The sequence below is a fragment of the Salmo salar genome, chromosome 28, assembly GCF_965601325.2.
Source record: "Salmo salar chromosome 28, fSalSal1, whole genome shotgun sequence".
Classification (NCBI taxonomy): Eukaryota; Metazoa; Chordata; class Actinopteri; order Salmoniformes; family Salmonidae; genus Salmo; species Salmo salar.
Window position 1 is genome coordinate 2671874 of NC_138318.1, and position 14361 is coordinate 2686234.

The window sequence follows — 14361 nt, forward strand, 5'->3', positions numbered from 1 at the left end:
ACCTTTTGAATCAGAGGCAGATGCTTATGCCCATCCACCATCCATGTCCATAAGGCCCTAATAAAACAGAAACCTACTTGAAGGAATTGCCCCTAATTACCCGTTTTCACGTCTACCGATGTCCTCAAACATGGATAGCCTTTGAATACTTACTTGTATCACGGATGACCTGGTTGGCCAACGAACATTGAAGCTGTTCTGGCAGCTTGTGGTGGCCCAAATGGCCTTTAAGACACTTTATGTTGGTGTTTCCTTTATTATGGCAGTTACCAATATGTCAGAAAGAGGCCAAGGACACCTTGTGTTGCCATGGCACCCACCTACAAAACACTTCTTGCAGTTCATCAACCTGCATAGTGGTCAGCTAGCTGTCAAAGAAACATGTTTACTTTACAGTACAGAGCCCCCAGAGGAGACTATTTCCCTTTATTTTGGACATTATATGAAAATTGTCATGAAAATATTTTTGTAATTAATTGAACCTTTGAAATTATGTTCATGACCAAAATGTGTGTAATGGGCCATGCAGCAACAAAATCCCCCCTCAGAGTTGCTAAACCACACCTGAGGGAACTCCAGCTTACTGAGAACATCAAACACTTGGCAAGGCTTCAATAAAGTAATTGTGATTTACAATGCCTGGATGTAGTGAAAATCCCACAGGCTAAGATAATGATTACAAGGGCCTTTTTGGAAATAAAAGTAATTTTCTATGCATGTAATACTGTAATAAAATTGTATGCAATCATACATAAAATGGACATGCTGTCTTAGTTTAGAAGTGTGGAGTTGCATCTTGTTACTATCTACTATACCACAGACAGTAGCCTACACAGCCTATACAATGGTCAAACCTGAGCACAGGCCTCCAACAGTTAAGCACATTTCACCTTCATCCTACACCTCTCAAGAGCTTAGTGAGAGAGATGCTCCACTGTGGGACTGACATCACTTCTGTTCTTACCTGGAAGTTGCCCACCATGATGAGTCCTGCAGCACAGATCCAGCCAGTGGAGAGGCTGGCCGTGTTGAGGACACAGTTCTGGTGCTTCTCTATGACGTGGGCATACCGCAGCAGCCCTATCAACATCACTGGGGGAGGGAAGAGAGAGGGATAGACAGATGAGGAAAAAAACTACGATTTAAATTTTCACCTAACTATCAAGCAGAGAAAGCCACTCATCTGTTGACGGTTCACTATCAAATCTGCTACAGCATGGAAGCAACATCAAACAAAACTCTAAATGTGCCTCTTGCAGAGTAAAGGAAAGAAAAGGGGGATACCTAGTCAGTTGTACAACTGAATGCATTCAAATAAAATGTGTCTTCCACATTTAACCCAATCCCTCTGAATCAGTAGGGAGGGAGTAACCTTGTACATCTTCTTCCCAATCCACTACATATTCCCCCACTTTTGGTTGTGAGTTGCAAGATGGAAAAGATGATAGAGTGCACATCATTAGGGCCAAGATGTGCCGACTTCGCCAAGTTGTTAAAAATTGGAAACCACGTAGTGTGCCAATTCCTGACGGCTGTTTACCAAGCTGCCCAATGAAGGCTTCTCTGCAGTCGCACAACACTTCCAAGAACAGCAAACTGTTCTCCCACAATTCCATTGGATGCACATGGTATTCACATCTGGTGTCCATATCACCACCAAGCGAGTGAGTGTGTAAAGATGTGTGTGTCGTCAGTGAGAACAAGGGCTGTTCTTTGATAATACATCGGATAATGCAATAAAAATCCCTGTTTAGTAGTGATTTTCCGGCAACTTCACTAGTTAGGATCTACTTTGTGGTTAGTGGGGTTTCAGACATGATTATTCTTCTCATCTGTACGCCACACCTCAGAGTTAAGTAAATGCTCTCACAGTGCGTGTGCTCTAACAAAAACAGTGTTTTGTTTGTGGGAGTGGGAAGAATTGAGGAAAGCTTTGATGTGTGTGTAAAGGGGTGCGTAACTGGTGGCAATGAAGTTGGACGCAGGAGAGCAGAACTAGGTAATAGCCAGAGCAGTTTAATTTCAAAACCCAACGGCATAAAGAAATAACCAACATGGGTCCAAAACCAAACGCGCACCAGTAAACATGTGCACAAGCACTTACAACAAACAATTCCACACCAAGACATGGGGGGGAACAGAGGGTTAAATACACAACACTTAATGAGGGAAATGAGAACCAGGTGTGTAGGAAAACAAGACAAAACAAATGGAAAATGAAAAATGGATCGACGATGGCTAGAAGACCGGTGACGCTGACCGCCGAACACCACCCGAACAACGAGAGGAAACGACTTCGGTGGAAGTCGTGACAGTACCCCCCCCCTTGACACGCGGCTCCAGCAGTGTGCCGACACCAGCCTCGAGGACGACCCAGAGGGCGAGGTGCAGGGTGATCCGGACGGAGACGGTGGAACTCCCGCAGCATTGAGGGGTCCAACACGTCCTCCACCGGAACCCAGCATCTCTCTTCTGGACGGTACCCCTCCTAGTCCACGGAGGTACTGAAGGCCCCTCGCCTGACGCTTCAAATTCAGTATGGATCGAACGGAGTACGCTGGGACCCCCTCGATGTCCAGAGGGGGCGGAGGAACCTCCCGCACCTCAGATTCCTGGAGCGGGCCAGCCACCACCGGCCTGAGGAGAGACACATGGAACGAGAGGTTAATACGGTAATTGGGGGGGGAAGCTGTAACTCACCTGGTTCACTCTCCTCCGGATTTTTAATGGCCCCACAAACCATGGACCCAGCTTCCGGCAGGGCAGGCAGAGGGGCAGGTTTCGGGTTGAGAGCCAGACCCGGACCCCTGGTGCGAACACCGGGGCCTCACTGCGGTGACGGTCTGCGCTGGCTTTCTGGCGCAGCAGGGCGCGCTGAAGGTGAACATGAGTGGCGTCCCATGTCTCCTCCGCGCGCCGGAACCAGTCATCCACTGCAGGAGCCTCGGTCTGACTGATGCCAAGGAGCCAGAACCGGCTGATACCCCAGTACGCACGGGAAGGGGGAGAGGTTAGTGGAGGAGTGGCAGAGCGAGTTCTGGGCCATCTCTGCCCAGGGCACAAATGCCGCCCACTCCCCTGGCCGGTCCTGGCAATAAGACCTCAGAAACCTACCCACATCCTGGTTAACTCTCTCCACCTGCCCGTTACTCTCAGGGTGAAAACCCGAGGTAAGGCTGATCGAGACCCCCAGACGTTCCATGAACGCCCTCCAGAACCTCGAAGTGAACTGGGGACCCCGATCAGACACTATATCCTCAGGCACCCCGTAGTGCTGGAAGACGTGCGTAAACAAGGCCTCTGCAGTCTGTAGGGCCATAGGGAGACCGGACAGAGGAAGGAGACGGCAGGACTTAGAGAAACAATCCACAACGACCAGGATCGTGGTGTTTCCCTGTGATGGAGGGAGATTGGTCAGGAAATCGATCAACAGGTGCGACCATGGACATTGTGGAATGGGTAAGGGGTGTAACTTACCTCTGGGCAGGTGCCTAGGAGCCTTACACTGAGTGCACACCGAGCAAGAAGAAACATAAACCCTCACATCATTGGCCAAAGTGGGCCACCAGTACTTCCCACTCAGACAGCCCACCGTCCAACCGATGCCTGGATGACCAGAGGAAGGTGACGTGTGGGCCCAATAGATCAGCCAATCACGGACAGCAGATGGAACGTACAGACGCCCAGCGGGACACTGGAGGGGAGCGGGCTCTGCACGTAACGCCTGCTCAATGTCCCCATCCAGCTCCCACACTACTGGTGCCACCAGGCAGGAGACTGGGAGTATGGGAGTGGGATCCATGGGCCGCTCCTCTGTGTCATACAGTCGGGACAGTGTGTCTGCCTTCTCGTTCTGGGCACCTGGTTTGTAAGAAAGTGTGAAAACAAAACGGATGAAAAACATGGCCCACCTTGCCTGGCGAGGGTTCAGTGTCCTCGCTGCCCGGATGTGCTTCACATTGTGGTGGTCAGTCCAGATGAGAAAAGGGTGTTTAGCCCCCTCAAGCCAATGTCTCCACGCCTTCAGAGCCTTGACCACAGCCAACAGCTCCCGGTCCCCCACGTCATAGTTTCGCTCCACCGGGCTGAGCTTCCTCGAGAAGCACAGGGGCGGAGCTTTGGTGGCGTACCTGAGCGCTGAGATAGCACGGCTCCTATCCCAGGCTCGGACATGTCCACCTCCACTATGAACGCCAAAGAGGGATCCGGATGGGCCAGCACGGGAGCTGAGGTAAACAGAGCCCTCAGGTGACCAAAAGCCCTGTCCGTCTCAGCCGACCACTGCAAAACCACCGGTTCTCCATTCAGCAGTGAGGTAATGGGAGCCGCTACCTGACCAAAACCCTGGATAAAACTCTGGTAGTAATTGGCAAACCCTAGAAACCGCTGCACCTCCTTTACCGTGGTGAGAGTCAGCCAATTATGCACGGCTTAAATGCGGTCACTCTCCATCTCCACCCCTGAGGTGGAAATGCGGTACCCTAGGAAAGAGACGGACTGTTGGAAGAACAGGCACTTCTCAGCCTTGACGTACAGGTCATGCTCCAACAGTTGACCAAGCACCCTGCGCACCAGGGACACATGCTCGGCGCGTGTAGTGGAGTATATCAGAATGTCATCAATATACACCACTACACCCTGCTCGTGCAGGTCCCTGAAGATCTCGTCTACAAAGGCTTGGAAGACTGATGGAGCATTCATCAATGACGAGGTGCTCATAATGCCCTGAGGTTGTACTGAACACCGTCTTCCACTCATCTCCCTCCCTGATACGCACCAGGTTGTAAGCGCTCCTGAGATCTACAGTGAGGGAAAAAAGTATTTGATCCCCTGCTGATTTTGTATGTTTGCCCACTGACAAAGAAATTATCAGTCTATAATTTTAATGGTAGGTTTATTTGAACAGTGAGAAACAGAATAACAGCAAAAAAAATCCAGAAAAACGCATGTCAAAAATGTTATAAATTGATTTGCATTTTAATAAGGGAAATAACTATTTGACTCCCTCTCAATCAGAAAGATTTCTGGCTCTCAGGTGTCTTTTATACAGGTAATGAGCTGAGATTAGGAGCACACTCTTAAAGGGAGTGCTCCTAATTTCAGCTTGTTACCTGTATAAAAGACACCTGTCCACAGAAGCAATCAATCAATCAATCAGATTCCAAACTCTCCACCATGGCCAAGACCAAAGAGCTCTCCAAGGATGTCAGGGGCAAGACTGTAGACCTACACAAGGCTGGAATGGGTTACAAGACCATCGCCAAGCAGCTTGGTGAGAAGGTGACAACAGTTGGTGCGATTATTCGCAAATGGAAGAAACACAAAAGAACTGTCAATCTCCCTTGGCCTGGAGCTCCATGCAAGATCTCACCTCGTGGAGTTGCAATGATCATGAGAACAGTGAGGAATCAGCCCAGAACTACACAAGAGGATCTTGTCAATGATCTCAAGGCAGCTGGGACCATAGACACCAAGAAAACAATTGATAAAACACTACGCCTTGAAGGACTGAAATCCTGCAGCGCCCGCAAGGTCCCCCTGCTCAAGAAAGCACATATACATGCCCGTCTGAAGTTTGCCAATGAACATCTGGGTGAAAGTGTTGTGGTCAGATGACACCAAAATGGAGCTCTTTGGCATCAACTCAACTCGCCGGGTTTGGAGGAGGAGGAATGCTGCCTATGACCCCAAGAACACCATTCCCACCATCAAACATGGAGGTGGAAACATTATGCTTTGGGGGTGTTTTTCTGCTAAGGGGACAGGACAACTTCACCGCATCAAAGGGACGATGGACGAGGCCATGTACCGTCAAATCTTGGGTGAGAACCTCCTTCCCTCAGCCATGGCATTGAAAATGGGTCATGGATGGGTATTCCAGCATGACAATGACCCAAAACACACGGCCAAGGCAACAAAGGAGTGGCTCAAGGAGAAGCACATTAAGGTCCTGGAGTGGCCTAGCCAGTCTCCAGACCTTAATCCCATAGAAAATCTGTGGAGGGAGCTGAATGTTGGAGTTACCAAACGTCAGCCTTGAAACCTTAATGACTTGGAGAAGATCTGCAAAGAGGAGTGGGACAAAATCCCTCCTGAGATGTGTGCAAAACCTGGTGGCCAACTACAAGAAACGTCTGACCTCTGTGATTGCCAACAAGGGTTTTGCCACCAAGTACTAAGTCATGTTTTGCAGAGGGGTCAAATACTTATTTCCCTCATTAAAATGCAAATCAATGTATAACATTTTTGACTTGCGTATTTTTGGATTTTTTGTTGTTATTCTGTCTCTCACTGTTCAAATAAACCTAGCATTAAAATTATAGACTGATCATTTCTTTGGCAGTGGGCAAACGTATAAAATCAGCAGGGGATCAAATACTTTTTTCCCTCACTGGTAGTTTGGTGAAGAAGAGCGCCCCGTGCATTGACTCAATCGCTGTGGCGATAAGAGGTAGCGGGTAACTGTACCTCATCGTGGTCTGATTTAGGCCTCGGTAGTCAATACACTTGCGCAGACCTCCCTCCTTCTTCTTCACAAAAAAGACACTCGAGGAGGCGGGTGAAGTGGAGGACCGAATGTACCCCTGACGCAGGGGTTCGGAGACATATGTTTCAATAGCCGCCGTCTCCGCCTGTGACAGGGGATATACGTGACTCCTGGGAAGTGCTGCGTCTACCAGGAGATTTATCGCACAATCCCCCAGTCGATGGGGTGGTAATTGAGTCGCCTTCTTTTTGGAGAAAGCGAGAGCCAAATCGGCATATTCTGGGGGAATGCGCATGGTGGAGACCTGGTCTGGACTCTCCACCGTAGTAGCACCAACGGAAACCCCTGAACACCTCCCTGAGCACTCTCGCGACCACCCCATGAGAGCCCTCTGTTGCCATGAAATGGTGGGGTCATGACGAGCTAACCAGGGAAGGCCTAGTACCACGGGAAACGCAGGAGAGTCAATGAGGAAGAGACTGATTCTCTCCTCGTGACCCCCCTGCGTCACCATGCCCAGGGTGATGGTAGCTTCCCTAATTACACCGGACCCTAATGGTCGACTGTCCAGAGCGTGAACTGGGAAAGGCCTAACCTCTGGAACAATAGGAATCCCTAACCTATGGGCGAATGCTCTGTCGATACAATTCCCAGCCGCGCCTGAATCGACGAGCGCCTTATGCTGGGAATGCGGGGAAAACTCAGGAAAGTAAACATGCACAAACAGGTGTGCGTAACTGGTGGCAATGAAGTCAGATGCAGGATGAGCAGAACTAGGTAATAGCCGGAGCAGTTTAATTTCAAAACCAATGGCATAAAGAAATAACCAACATGGGTCCAAAACCCGACGCGCAGCAGTAAACATGTGCACAAGCACTTACAACAATTCCACACCAAGACATGGGGGGGAACAGAGGGTTAAATACACAACACTTAATGAGGGAAATGAGAACCAGGTGTGTAGGAAAACAAGATTAAACAAATGGAAAATGAAAAATGGATCGACGATGGCTAGAAGACCGGTGACGCCGACCGCCAAACGCCGCCCGAACAAGGAGAGGAACCGACTTCGGTGGAAGTGACAGTGTGGGATATTCCCGAGGTGTGTGTATGTGTGCCACCTGTATTAAGTAAAACAAAAAACACAATTTCACTGTTAGAGTATGCTAAAAGCCTGCTAAAAGAACAGTAAATATGACCCTGTCCTTTTCTCTCTGACCCCTAACCTGCCTGGTTTTAAAAGGGTTAAGAAATAGGTCTCTCAGGACTGGATGACCTCACAAGTTCTACTTGTCGTACTGGGTTTGTTTATGCTTTCAACAGGTCATTAAGATATTTGAAGTACTGTAGATGTGCAACTGATCAGAACACTGTGTGAATGTGACTGAATGTTTGTAATCCATTTCAAATTCACCAAATTCTTTGCTTCTGCTGTAAGCTGCAAAATATTTTCCAAGATGTTGACTATGATGATGTATTACTGGCTACATACCACATAACAAACCATGAGCTTTAAGAATGACCATAGTGATCACTGTTTTACAGCCTGTGTTCGTAATGGCTGCTCAGTGAAACAACCTGTCCTGATTTGTCATCGACGCTTGCTAAAAAACTTGAATGAGCAAGCCTTCCTTCATGAACTGGCCTCTGTAAAATGGTATATAATCAGCTTGATCCCTCTGTCGAAGACGGTTGGACTTCTTTTTTTGTATTTTCAGTGGTATTGTTAACAAACACGCCCCCATAAAGAAAATTAGAATTAAAAACAGGTTCAGCTCCTGGTTCGACTGTGATCTTGCAGAGTTACTCCACCTCAAGAATTGCATTTGGCGAAAGGCTCGGCACACGCATATTCAGGCTAACTGGCTCTCGTTCAAGCAAATGAGAAATAAGTGCACTCAGGTTATCCGGAAAGCCAAAGTTAGTTACTTTAAGGAGTAGTTCTCTCTCTGTGGGTCTAACCCCAAGAAGTTCTGGAAAACAGTTAAAGACCTGGAGAATAAACCCTCCTCCTCACAGCTGCCCATGTCCCTTAATGTTGATGATGTGGTTGTTACTGACAAGAAGCACATCGCTGAGCTCTTTAATCACCACTTCATTAAGTAAGGATTCCTATTTGAATCGGCCATGCCTCCTTGCCCCTTCTAATGCGACTAGCCCCGACGCTTCTCCCTCTTTTTGTTTTAAACTGTTATAGGCCTATTTCTATTTTGCCCTGTTTATCAAAAGTGTTGGAAAAACTTGTCAATAATCAACTGACTGGCTTTCTTGATGTCTACTAGTATTCTCTCTGGTATGCAATCTGGTTTCCGCTTAGGTTATGGATGTGTCACTGCAACCTTAAAGGTCCTCAATGATGTCACCATTGCCCTTGATTCAAAGCAATGTTGTCCTGCTATTTTTATTGGCCAGATCTTTTGATACGGTAGACCAGGTATTCCCAAACTCCAAGGGGTACACGCAATGCCGTCGGGGGGTATGCCAAATAAAAATGTGATTCACATTTTTCTTTAAATAAAAAAATGATATAAATATTCCACAAAACAGTACATTTATATTTTATTATTTGGGTGAGTTCTTTTTCCTCGTCTGAGTAGCCTCGTTTCACTGCCAAAAATAAAATTAAACCATCTAGTGTTCAGTGAAATAACATAATATGAAATACAGGTAGCCTAGTCAAATAATTAATATCCAATCACACTCTCTCGCGGGAAACCTTCACTCTTGCGCAGACATTTAGAAATGAAACATGACAATTTGAAAAATAAGCCACAAGAGCGAGAATAAAGACAACTTTCACGTATTAAGACAAGTATAAAAGCAACAGATACCATTAATAAGAAGGGGATAGAAGCGTCTTATATGGTGAGCTACCGACTGGCTAGGACAGGCAGGCCCCATACCATTGTGGATGACTTAATTCTTCCTGCTGTCGCGGATATGGCTGGGAAAATGCTGGGGGAAAGGCCAAAAAAACTATACAGACAATGGCTTCATCAAACTACACTGTTTCACGACGCATCGGTGACATGGCAGGAGATGTTTTGGAACAATTACTGCTTAGCATACAATCCAGTTAATTATATGCGTTACAGCTGTATGAGTCAACAGACGTGACGGGCCTGGCACAGCTCCTGGTATATGTCTGTTATGTTTATGGGGGGGGGGGGGGGTCAATTAAGAAGACATCCTCTTCTGCAAACCACTGGAAACCAGGACAACATGAGAGGATAGTTTAAACCTCTATGGGCTAGGTGGGACGCTTGAAATCGTCCCACCTACTCAACAGCCAGTGTAATCCCGTGGCGCGATATTCAAATACCTTAGAAATGCTATTACTTCAATTTCTCAAACATATGACTATTTTACACCATTTTAAAGACAAGACTCCCGTTAATCTAACCACACTGTCTGATTTCAAAAAGGCTTTACAATGGAAGCAAAACATTAGATTATGTCAGCAGAGTACCCAGCCAGAAATAATCAGACACCCATTTTTCAAGCTAGCATATAATGTCACATAAACCCAAACCACAGCTAAATGCAGCACTAACCTTTGATGATCTTCATCAGATGACACCCCTAGGACATTATGTTATACAATACATGCATGTTTTGTTCAATCAAGTTCATATTTATATCAAAAACCAGCTTTTTACATTAGCATGTGACTAGCATGTGACTAGCATTCCCACCGAACACTTCCGGTGAATTTACTAAATTACTCACGATAAACGTTCACAAAAAACATAACAATTATTTTAAGAATTATAGATACAGAACTCCTCTATGCACTCGCTATGTCCGATTTTAAAATAGCTTTTCGGTGAAAGCACATTTTGCAATATTCTCAGTAGATAGCCCGGCATCACAGGGCTAGCTATTTAGACACCCAGCAAGTTTAGCACTCACCAAAGTCAGATTTACTATAAGAAAAATGGTATTACCTTTGCTGTTCTTCGTCAGAATGCACTCCCAGGACTTCTACTTCAATAACAAATGTTGGTTTGGTCCCAAATAATCCATAGTTATATCCAAATAGCGGCGTTTTGTTCGTGCGTTCAAGACACTATCCGAATGGTAAAGAAGGGTGACGAGCACGACGCATTTCGTGACAAAACATTTCTAAATATTCCATTACCGTACTTCGAAGCATGTCAACCGCTGTTTAAAATCAATTTTTATGCCATTTTTCTCGTAAAAAAGCGATAATATTCCGACCGGGAGTGGTGGTTTTCGTTCAAAGAGAGAGAAAATAAAAACATCTCGTGCCCTCGTGCACGAGCCCCAGTCTGATGGTCCTCTGACAGGCCACTATCCAAACGCGCTAATGTGTTTCAGCCAGGGGCTGCCTCGATATCATTCAGCTTTTTCCCGGGTTCTGAGAGCCTATGGGAGCCGTAGGAAGTGTCACGTTACAGCAAAGATCCGAAATGTTCAATAAACAGAGGCAAGAAGCCCAAGGAATGGTCAGAGAGGGTACTTCCTGTTTGGAATCTTCTCAGGTTTTTGCCTGCCATATGAGTTCTGTTATACTCACAGACACCATTCAAACAGTTTTAGAAACTTTAGGGTGTTTTCTATCCAAAGCTAATAATTATATGCATATTCTAGTTACTGGGCAGGAGTAGTAACCAGATTAATTCGGGTATGTTTTTTATCCAGCCGTGCAAATACTGCCCCCTATCCCCAACAGGTTAAGGTACTGGACAGCTTTGTGACATCAAATAGACTTTGGTGGTCAAGATGTGTTGGTATCTGTACTGATGTCGCAAAAGCCATGACAGGGAGACATAGTGGAGTGGTAACGCTTGTGCAAGTAGTTGCTCCTGACGCCACTTGGTTACACTGTAGCATCCACCGAAAGGATCTTGCTGCCAAGGGAATGCCTGACAGATTGAAAGACGTTTTGGATACTACAGTGAAAATGGTTAACTTTGTTAAAGCAAGGCCCCTGAACTCTCGTGTATTTTCTCCATTATGCAATGATATGGTCAGTGACCATGCAACGCTTTTACAACATACTGCTGGTGCTGGTTATCAAGGGGCAAAGTATTGACAGTTTTTTTATTGAGAGACGAGCTTAAACTTTTCTTTATTGACCATCATTTTCACTTGTCTGACCACTGGCATGATGACAAGTTTCTCACACGACTGCCCTATTTGGGTGATGTTTTTTCTCACCTTAATGATCTGAATCTAGGATTACAGGGACTCTCCACAACTATATTCAATGTGTGGGACAGAATTGAGGCTATGATTAAGAAGTTGGAGCTCTTTTCTGTCTGCATTAACAAGGACAACACACAGGTCTTTCCATCACTGTATGATTTTTTTGTGTGCATATGAACTCAAGCTTATGGACAATGTCAAATGTGATATAGCGAAGCACCTGAGTGAGCTGGGTGAACAATTACGCAGGTACTTCCCTGAAACGGACGACACAAACAACTGGATTCGTTATCCCTTTCATGTCCTGCCTCCAGTCCACTTACCGATATCTGAACAAGGGAGCCTGATCGAAATTGCAACAAGCGGTTCTGTGAAAATTGAATTTAATCAGAAGCCACTGCCAGATTTCTGGAAAGGGCTGCGCTCAGAGTTTCTTGCCTTGGAAAATCTGTCGCACTGTTAAGACACTGATGCCCTTTGCAACCACGTACCTATGTGAGAGTGGATTCTCAGCCCTCACTGGCATGAAAACTAAATACAGACACAGACTGTGTGTGGAAAATGGTTTAAGACTGAGACTCTCTCCAATACAACCCCACACTGCAGAGTTATGTGCAACCTTTCAAGCACACCCTTCTCATTAACCTGTGGTGAGGTATTCACAATGTTTTATAAACAAATAAGGTTTTATATGTAAGATGGCTAAATAAAGAGCAAAATTATGGATTATTATTATATTATTATTTATGCCCTGGTCCTATAAGAGGTCTTTGTCACTTCCCATGAGCCGGGTTGTGACACAAACTCACACTCATTCTTATGTTTAATAAATGTATCATACATAGTGTGTGTGGCAGGCTTACAATGATGGCAAAAAACAACATTTGAGAGTGCGCTGACCCTGGTGCTAGAGGGGGTACGCAGCTGGACGTTGAATGTTTGAAAGGTACGGGACTATAAAAAGTTTTGGAACCACTGCGGTAGACCATTCCATTCTTGTGGGCCGGCTAAAGAGTATTAGTGTCTCTGAGGGGTCTTTGGCCTGGTTTGCTAACTACCTCTCTCAAAGAGCGCAGTGTATAAAGCCAGAACATCTGCTGTCTCAGCCACTGCCTGTCACCAAGGTTGTACCCCAAGGCTCGATCCTAGGCCCCACGCTCTTCTCAATTTACATCAATAACATAACTCAGGCAGTAGGACACGCTCTAATCCATTTATATGCAGATGATACAGTCTTATACTTAGCTGGCCCCTCCCCGGATTTTGTGTTAAACACTCTACAACAAAGCTTTCTTGGTGTCCAACAAGCTTTCCCTACCCTTAACCTTGTTCTGAACACCTCCAAAACAAAGATCATGTGGTTTGGTAAGAAGAATGCCCCTCTCTCCACAGGTGTGATTACTACCGCTGAGGGCTTAGAGCTTGAGGTAGTCACCTCATACAAGTACTTGGGAGTATGGCTAGACGGTACACTGTCCTTTTCTCAGCACATATCAAAGCTGCAGGCTAAAGTTAAATCTAGACTTGGTTTCCTCTATCGCTCCTCTTTCACCCCAGTTGCCAAACTAACCCTGATTCAGATGACCATCCTACCCATGCTAGATTACAGAGACATAATTTATAGATCGGCAGGTAAGGGTGCCCTCGAGCGGCTAGATGTTCTTTACAATTCGGCTATCAGATTTGCCACCAATGCTCCTTATAGGACAGAGATGCACTCTATACTCCACTGTAAACGGGTCATCTCTGTATACCTGTCGCAAGACCCACTGGTTGATGCTTATTTATAAAACCCTCTCAGGCCTCACTCCCCCCTATCTGAAATATCTACTGTAGCTCTCATCGTCCACATACAACACCCATTCTGCCAGTCACATTCTGTTAAATGTCCCCAAAGCACACACATCCCTGGGTCTCTCGTCTTTTCAGATCGCTGCAGCCAGCGACTGGAACGAGCTGCAAACACTCAAACTGGACAGTTTTATCTCACTCTCTTCATTCAAAGACTCAATCATGGACACTCAGTTGTGGCTGCTTTGCGTGATGTATTGTTGTCTCTACCTTCTTGCCCTTTGAGCTGTTGTCTGTGCCCAATAATGTTTGTTCCATGTTTTGTGCTGCCACCATGTTGTGTTGCTACCATGTTGTTGTCATGTTGTGTTGCTACCATGCTGTGTTGTCGTGTGTTGCTGCCTTGCGATGTTGTTGTCTTTAGGTCTCTCTTTATGCAGTGTTGTCTCTCTTGTCATGATGTGTATTTTGTCCTATATTTCTTTTTACATTTTTTAATCCCATCCCCGCAGGAGGCCTTTTGCCTTTTTGGTAGGCCGTCATTGTAAGTAAGAATTGTTCTTAACTGACTTGCCTAGTTAAATACAAGTTAAATAAATGCATGCGTGCGTGCGCACACACACACACACGCACACGCACACACACACAGAAACAGCAGAGACAGGCTAATGACAAGTTTCCAAATTCCTGCGTTTTCTCTTAAAAAAAACGTATAGGAAACAGGTGTGCCTTGTTCACGTTTAACCTTATCTGATATACCTCACAGTGAGCATTGCCCTCTGGCCTCCAAAGGTCCAAAAGAATAACCATAAAGTGTAATTATGTTGCACCATATTTCAAGACCCTCAAACCACTAACCAGCCCTTTGTGGCTTTTTTGGTGGTGTGTTCTTTTAGTCTGTTTGAGTATGT

General features: G+C 45.9%; 1 protein-coding gene across 1 annotated transcript in view; it reads right to left on the reverse strand.

The window, feature by feature from the left end:
• The window catches only part of LOC106589174 (transmembrane protein 150A-like), a 42788-nt gene that overhangs the window by 1253 nt on the left and 27174 nt on the right, over positions 1-14361 (reverse strand). Inside the window, exons 5-6 of the mRNA XM_014178913.1 lie at positions 5323-5329; positions 965-1092 (exon numbers count right to left, since the gene is read on the reverse strand). Coding sequence (XP_014034388.1) covers positions 965-1092; positions 5323-5329 — 135 coding nt within the window. The remainder of the gene's footprint in view (positions 1-964; positions 1093-5322; positions 5330-14361) is intronic.